At 51.1% G+C, this 18410-nt stretch overlaps 8 protein-coding genes across 8 annotated transcripts; 4 read left to right on the forward strand and 4 right to left on the reverse strand.

Moving 5' to 3' along the window:
- Nucleotides 1-760: 760 nt before the first annotated feature.
- On the reverse strand, nt 761-2899 carry tom70 (putative mitochondrial outer membrane translocase receptor (TOM70); the record flags this gene model as incomplete). The annotated part of the gene is made up of 5 exons (XM_056682681.1): nt 761-1008; nt 1077-1550; nt 1604-2401; nt 2457-2522; nt 2584-2899. The coding sequence occupies 5 exons, from the start codon at nt 2897-2899 to the stop codon at nt 761-763; spliced, it is 1902 nt and encodes a 633-aa protein (XP_056546287.1).
- Nucleotides 2900-3342: 443 nt separating this feature from the next.
- N7482_000557 (aminotransferase class IV) lies at nt 3343-4229 on the forward strand (the record flags this gene model as incomplete). The annotated part of the gene is made up of 2 exons (XM_056682682.1): nt 3343-3370; nt 3394-4229. The coding sequence occupies 2 exons, from the start codon at nt 3343-3345 to the stop codon at nt 4227-4229; spliced, it is 864 nt and encodes a 287-aa protein (XP_056546288.1).
- A 247-nt stretch (nt 4230-4476) lies between these two features.
- Nucleotides 4477-5843, reverse strand: N7482_000558 (tryptophan--tRNA ligase WRS1; the record flags this gene model as incomplete). Its single annotated transcript, XM_056682683.1, has 2 exons — nt 4477-5386; nt 5452-5843. The coding sequence occupies 2 exons, from the start codon at nt 5841-5843 to the stop codon at nt 4477-4479; spliced, it is 1302 nt and encodes a 433-aa protein (XP_056546289.1).
- Nucleotides 5844-7964: 2121 nt separating this feature from the next.
- On the forward strand, nt 7965-9095 carry N7482_000559 (GIY-YIG nuclease family protein; the record flags this gene model as incomplete). Its single annotated transcript, XM_056682684.1, has 1 exon — nt 7965-9095. One exon carries the CDS (start codon nt 7965-7967, stop codon nt 9093-9095), a length of 1131 nt encoding a protein of 376 aa, XP_056546290.1.
- A 981-nt stretch (nt 9096-10076) lies between these two features.
- On the reverse strand, nt 10077-12353 carry N7482_000560 (exosome nuclease subunit RRP6; the record flags this gene model as incomplete). The annotated part of the gene is made up of 1 exon (XM_056682685.1): nt 10077-12353. The coding sequence occupies one exon, from the start codon at nt 12351-12353 to the stop codon at nt 10077-10079; it is 2277 nt and encodes a 758-aa protein (XP_056546291.1).
- A 294-nt stretch (nt 12354-12647) lies between these two features.
- Nucleotides 12648-13085, forward strand: N7482_000561 (uncharacterized protein; the record flags this gene model as incomplete). Its single annotated transcript, XM_056682686.1, has 4 exons — nt 12648-12688; nt 12731-12804; nt 12860-12930; nt 12993-13085. The coding sequence occupies 4 exons, from the start codon at nt 12648-12650 to the stop codon at nt 13083-13085; spliced, it is 279 nt and encodes a 92-aa protein (XP_056546292.1).
- A 1022-nt stretch (nt 13086-14107) lies between these two features.
- N7482_000562 (uncharacterized protein) lies at nt 14108-15079 on the forward strand (the record flags this gene model as incomplete). Its single annotated transcript, XM_056682687.1, has 1 exon — nt 14108-15079. The coding sequence occupies one exon, from the start codon at nt 14108-14110 to the stop codon at nt 15077-15079; it is 972 nt and encodes a 323-aa protein (XP_056546293.1).
- Nucleotides 15080-15271: 192 nt separating this feature from the next.
- On the reverse strand, nt 15272-18071 carry N7482_000563 (phosphatidylinositol N-acetylglucosaminyltransferase; the record flags this gene model as incomplete). The annotated part of the gene is made up of 6 exons (XM_056682688.1): nt 15272-15613; nt 15669-17300; nt 17426-17574; nt 17627-17648; nt 17746-17838; nt 17892-18071. The coding sequence occupies 6 exons, from the start codon at nt 18069-18071 to the stop codon at nt 15272-15274; spliced, it is 2418 nt and encodes an 805-aa protein (XP_056546294.1).
- Nucleotides 18072-18410: the final 339 nt, after the last annotated feature.

Genomic DNA, 18410 nt, shown 5'->3' on the forward strand with positions numbered 1-18410 from the left:
GAATCAGGTTGAGGTCAAGGCTTCTGAGACTTTGCGGGCCCGGCCCTATGGGACCCTTGGACCAGCAGGCACGGAACCACTGCTGAGGGAAGTAATCTAGTGGGCACAACTCCTTTGTCTCCCGGCGGGATGAGTCAAGAAGCGAACTCAAAAGGGCGTTAAGACGGAGTGATCAGGCCGATAAGGCGATGAGGTCGTTTATAGTCGTAGTTCGGTCAGGTGGGGCAGCCACCTCTTATCGCCGCTTTGACGGCAATCGCCAAGTGGAGCCTGCCCCGGACAACCAAGCTACGGAGACTACTACTCCGCAGTACGCTATGCAGTACGCTGGATGATCCACGACTCGATGCCACGCTATATCAAAAGGACATCACATTCACCTCTATGGTACACAAATTACTCTCCACATGTTCACAACCCCATGCAATGTGGTCCGGACTCCAGCGGTGGTCCAAACATCCCGGATCGCAACTCCGGTATAACTCTGCCCCGGTGCCCCCCCAAAATAAAAGACCAAAAGAAGGTGGTAAGAGGGAATATGTCAGGAGAGGGATACTAAATACAGTGAGGAGAAAAGTTTGCTGGTCGAGACACCGTGGAGCCGAGCCGAAGAGGAGACCGAAGACCGAAGACCAGAATCGAAGGGTTAATCAGACATGCACCCGAGTCCAGATCCGGGAGGCGAAGAAACGAAGCGAACGAAGAGGGAAGTCTGGATGGCGAGAAGGCGGAACACAAAAAGGAAGCCGGACTGGCTGCTTTACATGCCAGGTGGGGCACCACCCATGGCACCCATGGCGTTCAGCCGGGCGGCCAGCTGGGGGTACTTCTCCTGAACCTCCAGCTGGGTGCGGGTGGCCTCGGCGTAGGAGATAGCATTGATGATTTCGGCCTCGGTACGGGCAAGCTCAGCAGCCCGCTCGAAGTACTTGAGGGCCTGCGAGACCTTGCCCTGCTGGAGGAGCAGCTGGGCCATGGTGCCCACGGCAATATCGCACTCGGGGTCGACTGCACCGAGAATTAGTATTCCAATCGGTGAAACTTTAGTGACGCAGACGCATCGGCTGGGAACTTACTGATAAGAGCCTTCTGGCACAGGTTCTCGGCTTCCTGGAAGTCTTGCTTCCACTGGAAGAGAGCCAGAGCCTTGTTAATCAGGGGAAGGACGTTGATACCCATGGGCTTGCTGAGCTTCTCCATCTCAACGGCCTTGTCGAACTTCTCGATTGCCTCCGAGTAGTTCTGCTGGTCAAGCAGAAGCTCGCCGTAGTAGTTGTAGACATCAGGGACCTCCTCGAAGTTCTTCACCGAGCGGCGGAAAGTAGCCATGGCCGATGCAACGGAGCCCATCTTGTACTGGGTAACACCAAGCTGGATGTGCGAGTAGATGAAAGACCGGTCGAGATCGATGGACTTCTGGTAGTCCTTGGCGGCCTCCGCGAACTCACCCAGGATAAAGTGGAGCTGAGCGCGGTGATAGTAAATGTCGGGGTCATCCTTGTTGTGAGTGATGGCGAGCTCAAAGTCGTCCGCAGCAGCATCCTTGTTTCCTAATCAACAGTCAGCAAATAGCCTGATAAAGCTACGTTTGAGGTAAGCTTACCGAGCTCAAGGTGCAAGCTGGCGCGCTTGATGTAGCTCTGGACTAGAGATGGCTGCATCTCCACGCTCTTGTTCAGACCTTCCAGCGCACCGTTGGCGTTGCCGCCAAGATAGGTAAAAGTGGCCCGCATGTTGAGAGCAAGAGCCTCGAAATCACCGAGATCGCCAACCTCAAGGGCCTTTTCGAAAGCAGCAGCGGCCTCCTCGTAACCATCACCGGTCTTCTTACCCATGGCAATAAGACCCTTGCGCAGCAGGCCCTTGCCGGAATCCTCGCTCAGCTCAACGGATTCCTCCAGGCCCTCAGGAAGAGCCTGAGAGCGGAAGCTCTGCAGGTAGTTGGAAACAAAGGTGGCGCTGGGCAGCTTCTTGCTGCGGGCCTCGAGGATGGCCTTGCTCTTCTGCTCGGCAACCTTCTTCAGCAGGCGCTCGAGGGAGTTGCGGCTGACATCGTTGGAGAAAGCATCGATGATGCAGCTGGCAGTGAAATCAAGAAGAGCTTCGCTGAACTTGCCCAGGTGCTCATAGGCAATGGCTCTCCGGTTCAGGGCCTTCACGTACTCGCTATCCATCGCAAGCGCAGCGCTGGTATCCTCCACGACCTTCTCCCACTCCGACAAAACATTGTAGCAGGCGGCGCGGTTCGAGTAGAAAACGGGGTCAGGCTTGCAAATGATGGCCTTTCCATATAGCTCAATAGCATTGTTGTATTCCTTGGCGCCATAAGCCTTGTTACCGGCGGCCTTCAACTTGGCAGCATACTCCTTCCGGGTCTTCCGTGCATCGGTTAGTAGTTGCCCTGCGGTTCACAAGCTTCAATTTCAATAGGAATCACACCTCTTCAGACAGCTGACCAACGGTCGCCTCATCAACATCCGGTAGATCATCGGCGGGCTCTTCGGTCTTTTTGACCGCAGGCTCTATGGTGATGTCAGTCGCGGTTCAGCCATCGTATTATGACAATCAATATGGGCCACAAACCATCCTGTACCGAGGGAGTCTTGGGCTTCTTCTCTTCTTCGGCTTTCTTCTTCTCTTTCCGTCGTTGGTTCTTGCTCTTCTTTGGGGCGGAGGGGGTAGATGAAGCGCTCGGCTTGCTAGAGTCGGACAGGTAGTAGACGACTCCAGCGCCGGTCACGACCACGGCGACTCCAGCAATGGTGTAGACAACAGCCTTGTTCTCTGACACCCAGTTCGAGATGCGATCCCAGACCGATGTTGAGGTCGACGCGGGAAGCTTCGAGGTGTCCAGCACCACATTCTGCGTGGGCGTGGATAATGGCGACTCGCTCGACATGATGTGTTGAGGGAACCGGACACGGCGACCGATGCTATGAGAGTCCTGATTCTGGGCACGGTCAGTACTGAAGAACTAAAGATGCAATGCGCCGATGGACAGCGAGTTGAAACGCACCGGTCCTTAGCCAGAAGGCGGAAAGTGTGAGATAGGGAGAAATGACGGAAGCTTAGAGGAAAAGTCGAGGGTTCGGCGAGTCAGCACGGGCCAATCACGCGCTGCGCGACGGTAACGCTTGGGCGTATCTTCTCCACATCACCACTTACGAATGTGCACAATCCGGGTTGCCCGGCAGAAAATATGCAGTCAACCTGTGCAACACAACCTTGATGTCAGTTCGAGTGCAGTTCCATACTCGATTACTCGATTGTCTGTCTCTTCTCTCCAGATACCAGGGGCAGCGCTAGACTGAGCTCGAGTGCTGAGCCGAGCCCCCATTAGTGATGACGCTGCTCACGACTAACTTAGGGCGTAATTAACGACATTCCAGCAAGCCATTGAACGCACGCGACCATGTCCTCAGCTTCATCTGCAACTTCTATGCCATCTTTCCAGGTCATTTCATCCCTTCGATACGACCCCGACCTTCCGAAGGGGACCCTCTCGCAATGCGGACACCGATAGCTATCCAGCCCCAGCGCAGTCGCCCTACTACCTCCTACCCTACCACCGAGACCGGCTCATAAGTGCAGCCCATCATTTTAAATGGGCCAGCGCCCTAGACTTTCTACAACAAGATTTGGAAAGCTTTGAGGAATTTCTCGATGCCTCCATACCGGATAGGGACAAGCCTTGGCGGTTGAGAATCGTCGTGGATTGCAATGGCACTGCCTCGGTCGATGTCAATCCTACTGCAGCCATTGACCCGTTGAACTTATTGATTCCTTCTCCCTACACGGATACACAATCGACCATCTGGCAGGTGTATGTGGATTCACAGTCTATAACCCCATCTGGCTTCACGACCCATAAGACCACCGCTCGGGACGAGTATACGGCTGCTCGAATGAGGGCGGGAATCAGCTCTCCAATGGAAACGTCAGAGGTCCTAGTAGTCAATCCAGATGGAGAGATTATGGAAGGGAGCATTTCGACTCCGTTTTTTCGACGTCGAAACATCTTGAAAAACGCAGATAAGCCCGGGCCGGTTTGGATGACACCACCATTGACCAGCGGAGGAAATGCAGGCACAACTAGAAGATATGCATTGACTCACGGCTTCTGCGTGGAGGAAGTGATCACCCGGGCAGACCTGGTCGACGGCGAAGAGTGTTGGCTCAGCAATGGAGTGCGCGGATTCATGCACGGCGTGGTTGTTTTGAGTCAATAACTAGCAGGGTGGTCTTGACCTACCTATGAAGTAGAGCTGCCAATTATTCATCCAGGTCACAGAACTCGCAAGTGCATCCAATCGTACACAAAATAGATGCAAAGTCTCCCTTGAAGGAGAGAAGGATTTAGATACATTTGACAAAGATCGCTCGAAAGCCCTGGCATTCATTCGAAAACGGAGGGATATTGATTTTCACTTTGGTATGGTATAAGGGTAGTTTAGATATTTCCAGCCTCGCTAGGCTTTACTTCTTTTCAGCAGCCACAGGGTTAGGGTTGCCCTTCCACTCCAGAGGACGTGGTCGCATGTACTCGGCCACAATTTCATCAGTGACCTGAGCGCGACGCTCCTGGAATTCCTTCACGTACTTCTGCAGCTCGGCGATACAGATTTGCTTCAGCTCGCCGGTCAGCATCTCACCCTTCTCGTAAGCAGTGCGGATGCGCTCAAGCTCCTCATCATCCTCAAGGAAGAAGGTCAGGTATTGGAAGGGAACATCGACCGTACTATTACCGCCCAGCTCGCGGTGAAGCTCGGTGGTCTCCTGGCCACCGGAGAAGGCGAACTTGTTGATCTTGTTCTTGATCTTGTTTGGCGTGTCGTTCATAAAGATGGCCGAGGAATCCACACTCGCAGACATCTTGGAGCCAGGGCCTTGAAGGGCGGGCAGGAAGATGGAGTGAATGAGCGAGGGCTTCTTATACTTCATCTTCTCGGCGTGCTCACGGCACTGCCTGAAGTAGGGATCCTGGTCAATGGCGCAAGGAATCAAGCAGGGGATCGAGGAGACCTTCTTCCGATCGGTACCGAAGATGTGAGGAAAGCTAGTGGCAAATGCAGTCGCGGACTGAGTGGCGCAGAAGTGGAACTCTCCGATGTTGTTGCTGTCGTTGAAGCCAAAGGTACCTCGCACCTGGTTGATTGTGATACGCTTGGCCATTCTGCAGATATTCTCATAGAAAGCGCCGCCAACAAAGTCAAAGTCGCTGAAGATGAATGTCTTCTTCATATCGAATCCAACAGCGACGATATCCTTCGCGTTTCCCTTTGTGAACCGCTTGACGTCGTCGATCTCGATCTTCTGGGAATGCATGTACTTCTCATCGTCGGTCATCATAATCACAAGGGGCACGTCAAACACATCTTGCAGCCACCTAAGTACGAATCCTCGAATTAGCTTTTCAATTGCCATACAGAGACAAGATAAAGGCGATCATACTTGGTAAACTCGAACGGCACAGTATGTCCCACATGCATACTGTCACTACTCGGTCCACGTCCCGTGTAGAGATAGAAAGGCTGGCCCTTCTCATGGCGGTCCAGGATCTTGCTCAGGTCGCGGTGGCTGAACACAATGCTGCGGCGCATGAAACGGTGCGGGCGATGGCCAGTGACCTTCTCGAAGCGCTCGAGCAGTTCCGGGGTGAGAGGAGTGGCGCCAAACTCTCGGACAAGCTTGTCATAGTCTACAGGCAAGGGCTTGCCGGACTCGTCTACACCACCAGAGACATCAAAAGGGGTGATGACCTGGCCGACGGCCTTTGACGCGGGAGCCTTTTCGGCGAGACTCAGCGTGGTGAGCGCCGGTGGTTGTCCTGGTTCGTCCGCCATGGTGAGAGATTCACAGGTGGCTAAATAAAAATAGTCAGTCACCTTGATCTTAAGAAGAAGAGAATTGGACCCGTACTCTGCACTGTGGGAGGCTGCTTGCAATGACAATCTACAATTCTTTGGCGGGGAATTTCTGCCCCTCGCCGGCGATGAGTCAGGTCCACCGCGCGATCAACGGGTTCTATCATTGGCTCGATACTATGGACATCACGTGAAAACTAGCGGCTTCCGATTCGTCAGGTAGGGCGTTTAGTTGAGGATCGTTAGGCTCAAGTAGAGAAGTATATTCGAAGGGAAAGTCTGTGGCAATGAATTATTTAACGCTCATATAATCAGATAAGCTGCGTGATAGCACTTCCTGATCCCTTGTGGGGAATCAATTCATTCAGCACACTCGATCGCTCCCCGATAGGTAGTTTCAATCGCCACCCATCCCATCTTCAGTAAAGCAAAGCATTGAAAAATTACTCCGTACGTATAGAATATAGGGACCTGTGAATTCAACGCCAAAAATAACACCTTCTGGCGCCAGAAACGGCCGCCTTTCTACCCGTAACTTTGGACGGCCAGCCGCCGCTTGACCGCCCGCGGCCCTGTGCTGCCCCCTATTCTGCACCCAACAGCAGTCTTGGCGAGATTTACGATCGAATATGATTCAAGTTACCCAACTAGCAAGTCGAATCCGAATAATGTGTTGAAGAAGATTTACGAATAGGAATAAGCATCCTTATTCGTGTTCAGGCCTAGATGTTAGGAATATCTTCACCAATTCAGCTATCAAACTCACAAAGACAGCAACATCCAATTGATCCGACAAACGCCAAGAAGTCGACCTCCAACAACATGCAATGTTTAGAGATGACAAGGTTAGAGAGAAAATATGTGAAAACAGAAGTCATAAGGTAGCAATTGTTCTTTATATTACTTAATATTTCGAAGCGCATTGGTCTCGCCTTAGACTTCCGCATTTAGCTTTTTCACAGCGTTGAGGCTGACATCCCTCTTTCGGGAGGGACGGAAAGATGGGTCGAATATACAGAGACTGGTCAAGAATCACTATTTGTAGAAAAAGCTACGAAGTTGCTCTGATAGCTCGAGGTGGCAGTGATCCTCATGGCACCGAAATATGGCAGCAATCTCCTTGAGAAAGATCCACTTTATATTTGCGGATTGGTCTACTAGCGAGGACAGTCTAAAATGGCTTTTCGAACTACGCAAGCTGCCCGTACAACGGTTCAGGTGAGACCCAGCTACCTGGAGGCCGCAATCTCCAAGAAGACACCACGGTGTCCAGGGACTAGAGTCCAAAGCCTGAAAGGCGTGTAACTTAATGACCAGATTGATCCCGAAGCCCCTGAAAACTTTGATACTCTTATCACGTACCTAGCAGGGCATACAGCATCATGAAAGAGTTAAAGTAAAGCTATGTTACTTTTACAATACCGGGCAACCCCGAGCATGATCGTAACGAGATAATATTTGCCGAATATAGAATGGCTTTCAGCTCATGCTCCATTTTACCCGCTACGCAGACGCCGGGGCAATGGAGCTTTTCAGCCCGGCTTGGCCCCCAAAATACGTGAAACGTACCTTTGCTATAGCGGCTGAGAACCGATGTCTAAGGGCGAAAGCAATGCATGCACCTTCCCCTATCATCCCCCTTAAGGTACAAGCGCCAACTTAGCGAGGTTTTGATCCACGAACCAGAGATCTCGCGATATCGCAATCCCCACCGTTCCTAGCCCCACCTGCCACAAGGGGATAATACTATTCAAAGCATAGCTTGATATTCCCTGTCCTAAACGTGCGCAGTCGTTCACACGGACATGCTAGACCCAGTTTCTTCAATATACCGTGCACGAGGCGGAGTAACCTGATAAGGGGCCGCTGTCTATTGAGCACATAGCCCTCAGAAGGGCAGGAGCTTGGGGCTGAGGGCTGGGGGCTTCGGTTTAAAATCAAATCACTGTGGCAGGAAGCTGAACAGTTGTCTCAATTTCAACTACCTGAGAGACTTTTACTGGCTTTTCATCCTCTTGAGAGACTTCCCTTTTCATTGCTTTAATCAGGGTCCGAACCCAAAAGAAGAGCCCCATCCAGGCGAAACATCGTTTCGTGAGCATGGAATCCCTAGTAACAACCTTTTTCTCTCTGGCGGAGTTGGTGGACTGGGACCATGGCGCCCCTGCTTCTATTGAGTGCGCATACAGGAAAGATGATCAAAGCCGATGCAAGGGTCGGATAGCCAGGGATAATCTCATTCTTGCCGGATTACAGTTTGCGAGTCACTTCGAGATCTTCACTGGCGCTTCTGGCGGATGCGCCCCGGAATCTCCGCAGTTCAAAATCTTGCAGAATCTCGCCAGCATCTATATTTGTCATTTCCACAAGAAGCACGAGTCCCAGGCCATAGAACAGTGGCGGAAGGAACTCGATGTACGGGGGAATTCTACGGGAATAAAGCCGGATGAAGAAGAGAATCCATTCGAGGAAGAAGGGGTTTCGGTGCTTTCGAATCAATCATTGCCAATCAAGACTTTACGCCGTGCAATGACCATGGAAGACGAGGCAGTGGCTAAGAACGTCACCTGGCTTTTGAAGCAACCTCTTGATGGCCCGAGGAGTCAGAAATCCGGGTATATCTATGTTATATCCCCTCCGGGCCTTTCTGGAATGTTCAAAATCGGATATACCTTGGAACATCCCAAGCTCGGTCGGCTCGACAAACACAACGACTGTTACGGCGTAACCAAACCCATCGCGACAGAGTACACCCAGTATGCTTATCGCGTGGAGCAACTACTGCTAGCAGAATTCTCCAACAATCATCATCAGCTTGAGGTTCGCTGTCAGAAGTGCGACTACTCTCACAGAGAGCTGCTTCGCATTGACCAGAAAACCCTAATAAGGAGCTTGAAGAAATGGGTTGCCTTCATCAAGCTTCCAGCGTATGACACGTCAGGCTTACTTCTGACTGAAGCTCAGTCGGGGCTCCCTCGTCCTGCCTTAAAACAATTCCTCGGCTGCGAGCGACCCAAGCGTGGGAGCCCTGGAGGCCCGAATTCAACGAAGAAAGGAGAAAGCCAGGAGTTCTACACCGCGCCTCTGCGGCCTTTGGACTTTGAGGCTCCCACCTCAACCAAGAAGTATTCGGAGGTTAAAGAGGTCGTAAAACCAGATGAGATATGTTCGGATGTCGAGAATCTTCACCTCACGCCTTCCAAGTCGGCCAACAGACGAAAGAGGAGGTAGGGTTGTGCTCAACGTCTGAATATTGTGGACTGGGATCACGAATATGGAATCGCTTCTGCTACTAAATACAAATTATTGTTGCTTTTATTTTTTATTTATTGTTTTGAGCAAGGTTGCACAGTGAAATTGAGTTTGTTTGCTACAACGTGAAATTGGATCTGATAAGTGAAGCCCGTCTTCAAACGGAAAGAAGCTTTGTAAAGAAATTCGTGTATGAGCAGAGAGGGCGTTGGATCAAAGATGGCCAGCTTATGAAGGGACATATTCATATCCCCTTTGGACTGCCACTTCCTTCACCCAACCCTCGACATAAGTTCCCGCTTGCGCTAACGCGATCTAGCCTCATAAACATGGAGTCCGTTAGTTTGTATCAAAACCCGTGTTATTAGCTGAGGTGAATTTACTTTGCATAAAATGGCAGAAACGCAGTATTCAAATCAATTTGGATTCGACAGCGTCTGGCTAGCTAAGATTGTGGGGTTTTTTTTCTGACGAAGAGACGTAAATATATGCTATAACGGTCAATACGCCTTTACCTAGAAGACCGCTTACTCAGTCAAGTTTGCAAAGGAATTGACATCAAGTGCCTTCGATTTTTCATATTGTCAGCGTTTTTATGGCCTGGTTATCCAGTATGAGAATGTTGAAGCCGTCCTTTGCAGCACAATTTACCATGACGAAGATAAAGCCATGACTTCTTGCCTAAATATCAGACCTACCAGAATCCTTAAGGGTAAGGTAGCATGTCTATCTCGTCTCCCGCTTTGTTTGGCTTATTTCACATCTACTGGTGTTGATAGCAAGTAGTTGGTTCAACTTGAATGTTTCATTTTCAAGGGAACCTGATCTCTATACGTACAAGAATCCCAGGGTTTCCCATTGACACAAGGGTATCGCTATGCTGAGAAAATCAAATACAGAAAAAATCCCCCAACCCCATAGATGCTTTTTGAAAGACTAAGGCTCTAAAGCCTCGGGCATCTACTTGCGGAATGTCATAGACTTTCCAGCATCGTCCCGCTTTTGTTTGCGCGCACCCGAAGGGGCTTCCAACGCCTTCGCGTAAGGGTTGAATGTCCTCTTGGGTTGGGGTCTCATCGCAGATGCGACAGGTACATTGAGGATTGATTCTGCGGCACCATAGTCGAATGGGGTTGAGTCAGCCTCAGATTGGGAGCCTGACTGAGTCGCCTTCTTGGCCTTCTTCTCCTTCCGGGACTTCTTGCGTTGTTTCTCGGTCGAATCTGGCTCGTTGATTGACTCAACCAAGCTATCGGGCGTGGACACCTCCTGATCTGGAGTGACAGCTGCAGCGACCTTTCGCTTGCGTGGACCACCAAGATCTTTCACAGTGAAATACTTTGGCTCTTCAGGGGCCGAAGCGGGTACAGGAGCTGCCTTGGGAGCCGAAGTGGTTTCTGTGTTCGCGGAAACACCCAGCTTCTCACGAGCCTGGGAGACAGTCGTCGGCATTGGGGGTAAGGGAAGAGAAAGTCGTAGAGCTTCGAGTGATGCGGCAGTGGAGTATGAGACCGGAGCAGAAAGCTCCTGCGCTTCTAAAACATCGCCCCAGAACTGAGATGTCTCGTAACGCTCAGCAATAGGGAAATCAACATGATCCATATCAGGCTCAGCCATGTTTGCAGGTGCTTTGGGTGGTGGTGCGAAATCGCGCCATTCCGGGCCTGTGGCACCCGCAATCTTCGCCTCCTTAATGATGGCAAGTAAGTCAGCAGCTCGATCCTTTGTAAGAGGAGTCATAGGCGAAAGGGTCCGCAGTAAGGTACCCATGTCGAGAGGCATGGCCTGAGCAAGCTTGAAGAGCACATGTTTGGGGAACACACACTGCCAGCCCTCATCCTCGGCTCGAGCCACTTCATCACGCCACTGGTGGACGGCTTTGAAAACGGCAAACTGCTCTTTGGAGAGCATTCCCGCATTCCTGGAAAGCAAATCGTACCAGCCGCCTGGGCCCTGTCCCTTCTCCGCATCGTAGACCGGACGTTCGTATCTTTGCAGCGCCTCGTTCTTCGAGCGCTCCTGCACGTAATCAATGAGGCTTTCCTCCGGCGTCGATGCCTCGATTAATTCATTCCTCAGACAATCATAAACATAGAGAAGGTAGTGGGTATCGGATCGTGCGTAGTCAAACATGGCAGATGGAAGTGGACGGACACGCCAATCGGCCATTTGATACCGCTTGTCGGCTTCGAAATCCACAAACTTCTTCAGAAGATATTTCAGACTCTTCTTGGGATATCCTAATGCAGAGGCGGCGTGGAATGTGTCGAACATGCCAATCACATACAAGCCCAGGTCACGCTGCAGCCAGATGATATCCATAGTTGATCCGTGCAGGACTTTCAAGATCTTTGGGTCCGCAAAAACCTCGTTGAGGATCTGGAGCTCTTCTCTCCACGGCTTTAGGGTATCAACCACCCAGTCCTTATTTCGTGTGCTTATTTGCATCAAGGACACAAGGCCATGGTAGGAGTGCACATCATGGTGTTCCAAATCAATCGCAATTTCCTTTGCCTGCTTCAGCTCTTCAAGCATTTCCTTGACTCCATCCATAGTATCGACGAATGTAGCAGTGGTGTCCTCGAAAGGCAGGAAGTTGATTGGAGGGCATGTCTGGTACACCGACTGCGGGTACTGCGCATTGCGAATCTCGGTTTCGTAAGGATGAGGGTGTGCGGCTGCACCATTGAGCTGCTGTTGCTCCAGAGACTTCTCCAGCGCCACAGTTGCGTGCGGTTTCGTTTTGAGAAGAGGGTGGAAGGGACCAAAATCGGCATTATCGGGTTTGTGATCGAACAATAATTGCGGCTTCGGGATTTTGGATGGTCCGTAGTCGTAGATAGTTGGAAAATAGGGCGCCTTTTTTACCACCGGGGCTTGCTCTTCTTGTGACGGGCTCAATTTCTTGATCACACCCGTGAACTCGTCTAGACAAGCATCGGCTTTCTCTAGAAGCGAGTCGATCACGTCTACCACCCCACGCCAATTATCCTCAAGCGATTCTTCGGTGTCAAGGGCTGGTGCATCAACATCGGTTCCAACGGTGGCAGCCTTGAGCACGGCAGATGTCAACGCGAGAATTCGCTCGCTCTGCTGGTCAAGCGACTCGGCGAAGTCCGCGCTCGAAGTGCGGTGGAAGTTCAAGTCCTCCGAGGAGAGCTGACCAACCGTACGGGTCACCTGCACCAGGGCAGACGATAATTTGTCCTGGAACGGAGCGAGCTCTGTGGAATCCATGGCGGGCAGAGCTCGAAGCCGTTGTAGATGCCGAATGAAAGAGTCCGAGTGAAGAGATCTGCAGCTCCGAAAAAAGTTGAAATCAGGGCGAGTTGCGCGTTGACCGCCTGCTGAAAGGGGGTGAGCGGTTGCCGGTGTTTTATTGGCCAACCTCTCGTCCTCCGCGGCGACTTTCTTCTCCAGCGGACCGTCCAGCACTTCAACATTCCGGCTTAGCAACAGTTTGCCTTCAAGAGCCGGATCATTCGAGGCCACCAGTAGTTGCACCGTGACACAAGGTCACCGTGCATCAAAATGGCCGCCTCGATCGCCCCCGAATGCAATGACATCAAAGAGTGAGTTCCAGGTCGCTCTTTCGGCTTCTACATTCTGCATAGTCAGGAAACTTTAGCGACTAAGATGAAGCTGCCCAGAAAATATGACACTTGCTTTCTGAAGTGGTATAGCGAGAGTATGTCTTGATTATCCATGCCTGCCAACGGCACATGTAGCTGACAGCGAGACAGAATATCTCCGTGGCAACACTTCATCGAATGACTGTGAGGAGCTATTCAAGAAGTACAAGACCTGCCTGAATGTGCGTCATGCCCTAAAAGCTAACCTGAATACCCGTTTCTGACGATTTCTCGTGGCGATCAGAAATCTCTTAAGGAGAAGGGCATTGACACGATGCTGGATGACGCTCGAAAGAGCAGCAGTGAGACCGATTCCGAGTTTCTTAAGAAGTCATGAGGCATGACTCATCATAATATTCTCTACTCTGTGAATTCCCTTTGTTATTTTCTTCGTTTTTTTGTGGCAGCAAGGACGCGTGTGTTAAGTATAGGCGCAAATGGCAATGGGTGCATGTAATATACATTCAAGCGCGATCTCTCTTCTCTGCATAACATAAAGACCAAATGCATGGAAAATACCCAACAATACAGTCAATATTTTTATCGAAAAATCTTAAGGCAAAACAAGTTCAGAGAAAATAAACAGGGGGATATTTAGCTGAAGTCTGGAGGCCTTCAGTCTATATAGTGCGTACCCGGCCCGCCTGAACCACTCGTGACAAATAACGGGCTTCAAGATCATTGATATATAAAAGCGCCATATCACATCCAGCCTAAAGAGTGTCCCGTAACTATTTTTGGATTGACAAGATTGGGGATAATTAGATTGATGGGCTGCTACCTTACGGGAAAAAAGCACGAGTTTCCGACGATCCACACACAGAAAAAACCTTCAAGAATAGAAATCCTTGCGAGACCATTCCACAACACAGTAGCCAGCGGAGAGACATTGCCGCAGCGCAGTATCGGCAACGTCGGCCGTCAAACGTGAAACACTGGCGTTTCTCAGGTTCTCCAATTCTCTCTTTCCGCAAAATTGAAGACCGAGACCCAAGAAGGGTACGTGGAGACGAACCAGTTCCGCTCATTTAGCTAAGAGAAATTCAAAATCTCTGAATGCAGGTTTAACTAAGTTCACAGGTCTCAGAACGCTCTCAATCGGATTGGGTAATCGATGCTAGTGAACCTTGGACCGACAACAGGGCACGTCTGAGCCGAGCAAGGTGGATCCAAGTTACTCAGTCTGGTTGCGACCCGCGTGGCTCGGTGAACAAAGCCAAGCATAGAACCTCTTGCCGCGGTTGATTATGCAAACTGTAATGAGAAAGGGTTTAGGTAATGAAGGCTATGTGTCATGCTGTTTGCGCATAGCGCAGTCTTCTCAACTCAGCACATTCTTTCCAAGCTATACCGGCCAAGATGAGGCTGACTTTGGGACTTTACCTGCTCAGCAGCAGCCTGCTGGCAGTTACTACTCCTGTCAGTCTCAAAGAGCCATCCACTTCCTCCCTGGCTCAGTGGCTGTATACCAGTGACATCGACGATGAAGCACTCTCCCTCTTAGAGCGCCCCGAAATCCATGGCATCCAAAGCCTGTACACCTGGAAATCTCTCGAGCCCCGAAAGGACCAGTACGACTTCTCTGCCATCGACAATGACCTGAACCACACCCAAACCAAGGGCAAAAGTCTCTGGGTACAAATTCAAGACCGCACTTTCAGCATTGACAGTAACCCTGTCCCGAAATACCTCCACAGCCCAATATACAACAACGGCAGCGTACCCCAATGCGACGGCGATGATTGCGACAACAACTTCATAGCTGGTGGCTGGGCCACTGCTCAATGGAACCCTCATGTGCGCGAAAGGTTCCAGCGCCTGCTGAAGGCTCTTGCTGCCAGGTTCGATGGCCAGGTTTACGGCTTTAATCTCCCCGAAACAGCCATCGAGGTCCAGTCCAATAACAATACCACTGGCTATACCTGCCAGGACTACTTCGAGGGCACTCTGGACAATGCCCGCTACGCCGCTAGCGTCTTTAACCGCTCCTACGCCGTGCAATATGTTAACTTTTGGCCGTGCGGCTGGGCGAACGAGAACAATTACTTGTCCGACTCATTCCAGTTTTTCGCCGAAAATGGCGTCGGTGTAGGTGGACCGGACAATATTCCCTTCAAGCAGACCATGGAGAATAACGCCTATCCATATATGTCGGAGTATCGGAACAAGGTCCCTATCAACGTGGTTGCTGTGCAAGAGCCTGATTTGGCGGCAATCAATCCGAATACAAGCAAGCCTTTTACCAAGGAAGAGTTTATTTCGTTTGCGGAGGAACAGCTTGGGTCTCGGATTCTGTTCTGGGCTTTATCCAGTCCGTGGTTACATCAGTAGCCCGGTCTGCTTGAGATGGATGTACTTAGGGTTGTCCATGCCCTTGCATGGGTGGTCGCTTGTTCTAAACTAAACATACTGTCACAGGACTGTTGAACACATAATTCGCCTCCAAAGCCAAATATTTATTAGAAGGATAATTCAGCGCAGGACGCTATCTATACACTAGGGTATTATTGCATAGACTCAGCATCACCGGTGGCCCCGTCGACGAATATCACCTTGACCAAAATTCGGTGGGACTTTGGCAATCGGATTGCCCAAGGCAGCGATTCCTCCTATAGAGCCGGAACCTCCGCTTCCGCTCATACCTTTCTTGGGCTGAGTCAACATCGACCACACTTCGAACATGCCTGCACGCCGCGCAGGCAGCATGCTATATTGCATGCTGTACAAATTGCGACGATGAATGGGTGGGACGAAGCGGCCTGTGACAAGACAAAAGATGACTCGTGGGGCAAGGTAATGCGCACGGAGTCGGTGACCCAGTTGGAAGTACTGGTCGAACATTGCGCGAAGAGGAAGTGGAATGGACTAAGCACAGGACGTTAGTGTGGGTGATAACGAAAGGGATCGAGTTCAGGCAAACCTCGAGGTGAATATAGGAAACAGCGGACGAGTCCCCATCGGTGGAGTTCTTGGACAATCCATCCCGGAGTTCGAATCGAATGCCACCAGGCAGTCGCCGCGAGTCTTTGACACGAAGCATCAATGCGAAAAGCGGGAAATGGTTTAAGAAGGCTAGACAAAGGTCGAAACCGGCCTTCATTGAAATGATCAACATCCGAGCCGATGCGAAGGTCAAGTAAAAGACAATAACAGTAGGTAAAAGGAAGAAGAGGACGGTAAATAGGATGGTGCCAAGCAAGAGCTGGTCGAGGTCGTAATCGCATGAATCTATCCGGTTACGCAGGACATTCCGCTTTTTCCCGCGGAAAAGATGGAAGAGAGAGATGATGATGGTGAGCTGCCAGTTGAAGATTCTGGCGGATGCGATATAAAAGGAGTAAATGTGGACGGTGAGAATCGAAAGAAGGTCGGAGAACAGGGCGATTGGCATGCTGGCGCCGGCGAAGCTGGAACAACCCACAATGTAGATGATATGCGGGAGGTAGGGTTGTAGATTGGCAATGCATGCAGCCCAATTCTCGATGACCCAGAGGAACAGGTCACCGAGGAATGCTGCAAGCTCGTTGTTGAGCTTCAAGCCAGCTGGCCAATCCATCAACCAGGAGATGGTGCGTTGCAGTCCTTCCACGGTCCAGCCCGTCAGCACGGTGTTGATCTGGGAGGCTACCCAGTTTGCATTATCAATCACATATGATCCAAGGGCAATCCCGATGATTACATCGTTGGCCACAAGCCACAGGCTGTTATAAAATCGAATGTAATCCGGGTGGCTGGTTGTCACACTTTCCCAGTTGTCCTTTCGTTGGCGCAGCTTGACATACTGAATAGGCCAGTAGCAAAACTGCTGCAGCCGTATATCGACTTGCTGGGCAGTTGCAGAGATGTCCTTGAGAGCAGCAGCATCTGGTCGAGCTCGCCATTCAAGAACCTGCAAGACAACCTCAGCGATGGATCGGTGGCCCACAAGTCCTATGACAAAGACCCGAGTAATGACAGGCCAGAGCCATTGCCAGAACACATGGGCTATGCAAAGGACGATAAACCCCCACAGGGTCGTAGCAGATTCCACCACGCGTTCCCCGACGCTCATACTTCTCTTCGCACGAATCCCAATGAGGTGCGTGTTCTTGTGCATCAGCTGTGCCATTTCATAGGCGCAATTGACTTGGTTGACGATTACTGGGAGAGCCTGTTCCTTCTGCGAGGGAACGTGTTTGACAACTGTATGAAGTTTGAGTTTCTCAACAACAAGTCGAGCCCGCAATTTAGCCTTCTCCTCTTCCGATTCAGTCTTGTTTGATACCGGCCTCGGTTTCTCTGATGCCACCACCTTGTCACCCAAAGCTAGCGAGATGGGATCCAAAGACATGTACTCCATGCGCGTCGGATGCGGACGGTCAAACATAATGACCTGGACGGACAAGTTCGACCCCGGGGGCAATATATCTGTGGAGTCCTTGATGCTGAATGCATGTTTACGTAGAGATGGGAGGGACTGAAAGAGGTGGGGGGTGATCGCGGATTCATCGAACCAAGCACATGCATCTGAGATCGGCCGCAGAGGGTGAAGATGCGAACAATCGGGTGTGGGCTATTTCGAAATAGGATTCCGGCGCGAAGCGCATTGTCGACGTTGCGTGGCTATTCCAAAGAATAAAAGAGCGATCAGCGTTCTGTTGCGCAGCGCAGAACAATTCCAGACCGAAAATCACTCACCTCGACATCTTCCAGCACTGTGAGCACGAATAGATCTAGCTCTGAGTTGCGCCATCCAACAATCACCCCCGGCGAAGAGGATCGCGGGAGATCATATGGCCAAAATACTCGCAATAGCCCATCGCTCATGAGCATGTTGTCATCCTCCTCTGAACCCTTAGAACGAGCCTCGACGGCGCAGCTGTTCTCGTGCGGAGACACCGAGATTCACGTGGCGCGGATGCTGTACAGTGAACATGTTAGCATATTCGCACTGGATACCCCATTGCTATGCCCGTCTATAGCTATCCACCACTGGAGGTCTTTCGGGTCAAGCTCACCAGGCTGCCTTCTCTCGATGCCAGATGATTAATTGGTAGGATCAGGAGGAAGAAAAAGATGGAGAGAAATAGGAATCCTTTGAGCGTTCTCGTCTACACCCAACCCCAACAAATCGAGCGTCAGCAACAAGTTCACGGTGGCGCACACTGGGGTCCAGTGGGAAATAGAGGGGTGTCGTTGCCGAAGCACCACCAACAAAACATACCACAACACCGTGATCCCACGCAAAAATGGCCAACTCGTAGAGGCGGGTGACAAGGTCCCACCGAGCGGTAGTGTAGCCCGCGACAAAGATCCCAAGGGTGAGGATGGAAAAGGGGTGCATGAATCAGGGTGGTTCAAGCGGCCCGCTTTTAGTTTGCGCGCATAGCTGGAGGGCAAGGGTCTAGGGAGGATTTTGCCAGGAAAAGAGATTGAAGGGAGGTCAACAGCGATGAACTGACGTGATTGGGGTTCTTGAGGGAATCATAGACAAGCGAATGAAGGACAACAAACAAGCTTGGGACAAGCCGCTGCTTCTGCTGGCTCCGAGGCGCGTTGGCGTCTAGACCGTTAAGGTTGGCCCCACGTGACTGTCCCTGGGATCTACAGGGTGTTGGTCAGGACAATTTACGCCGGTTGCTTGTACTCCGTAAATTTAGGCGCATGGTAGTTGAAAATGAAA

This window comes from Penicillium canariense (genome assembly GCF_028826845.1).
Source record: "Penicillium canariense strain IBT 26290 chromosome Unknown utg000001l_segment0_segment0, whole genome shotgun sequence".
In the NCBI taxonomy this organism is placed as follows: Eukaryota; Fungi; Ascomycota; class Eurotiomycetes; order Eurotiales; family Aspergillaceae; genus Penicillium; species Penicillium canariense.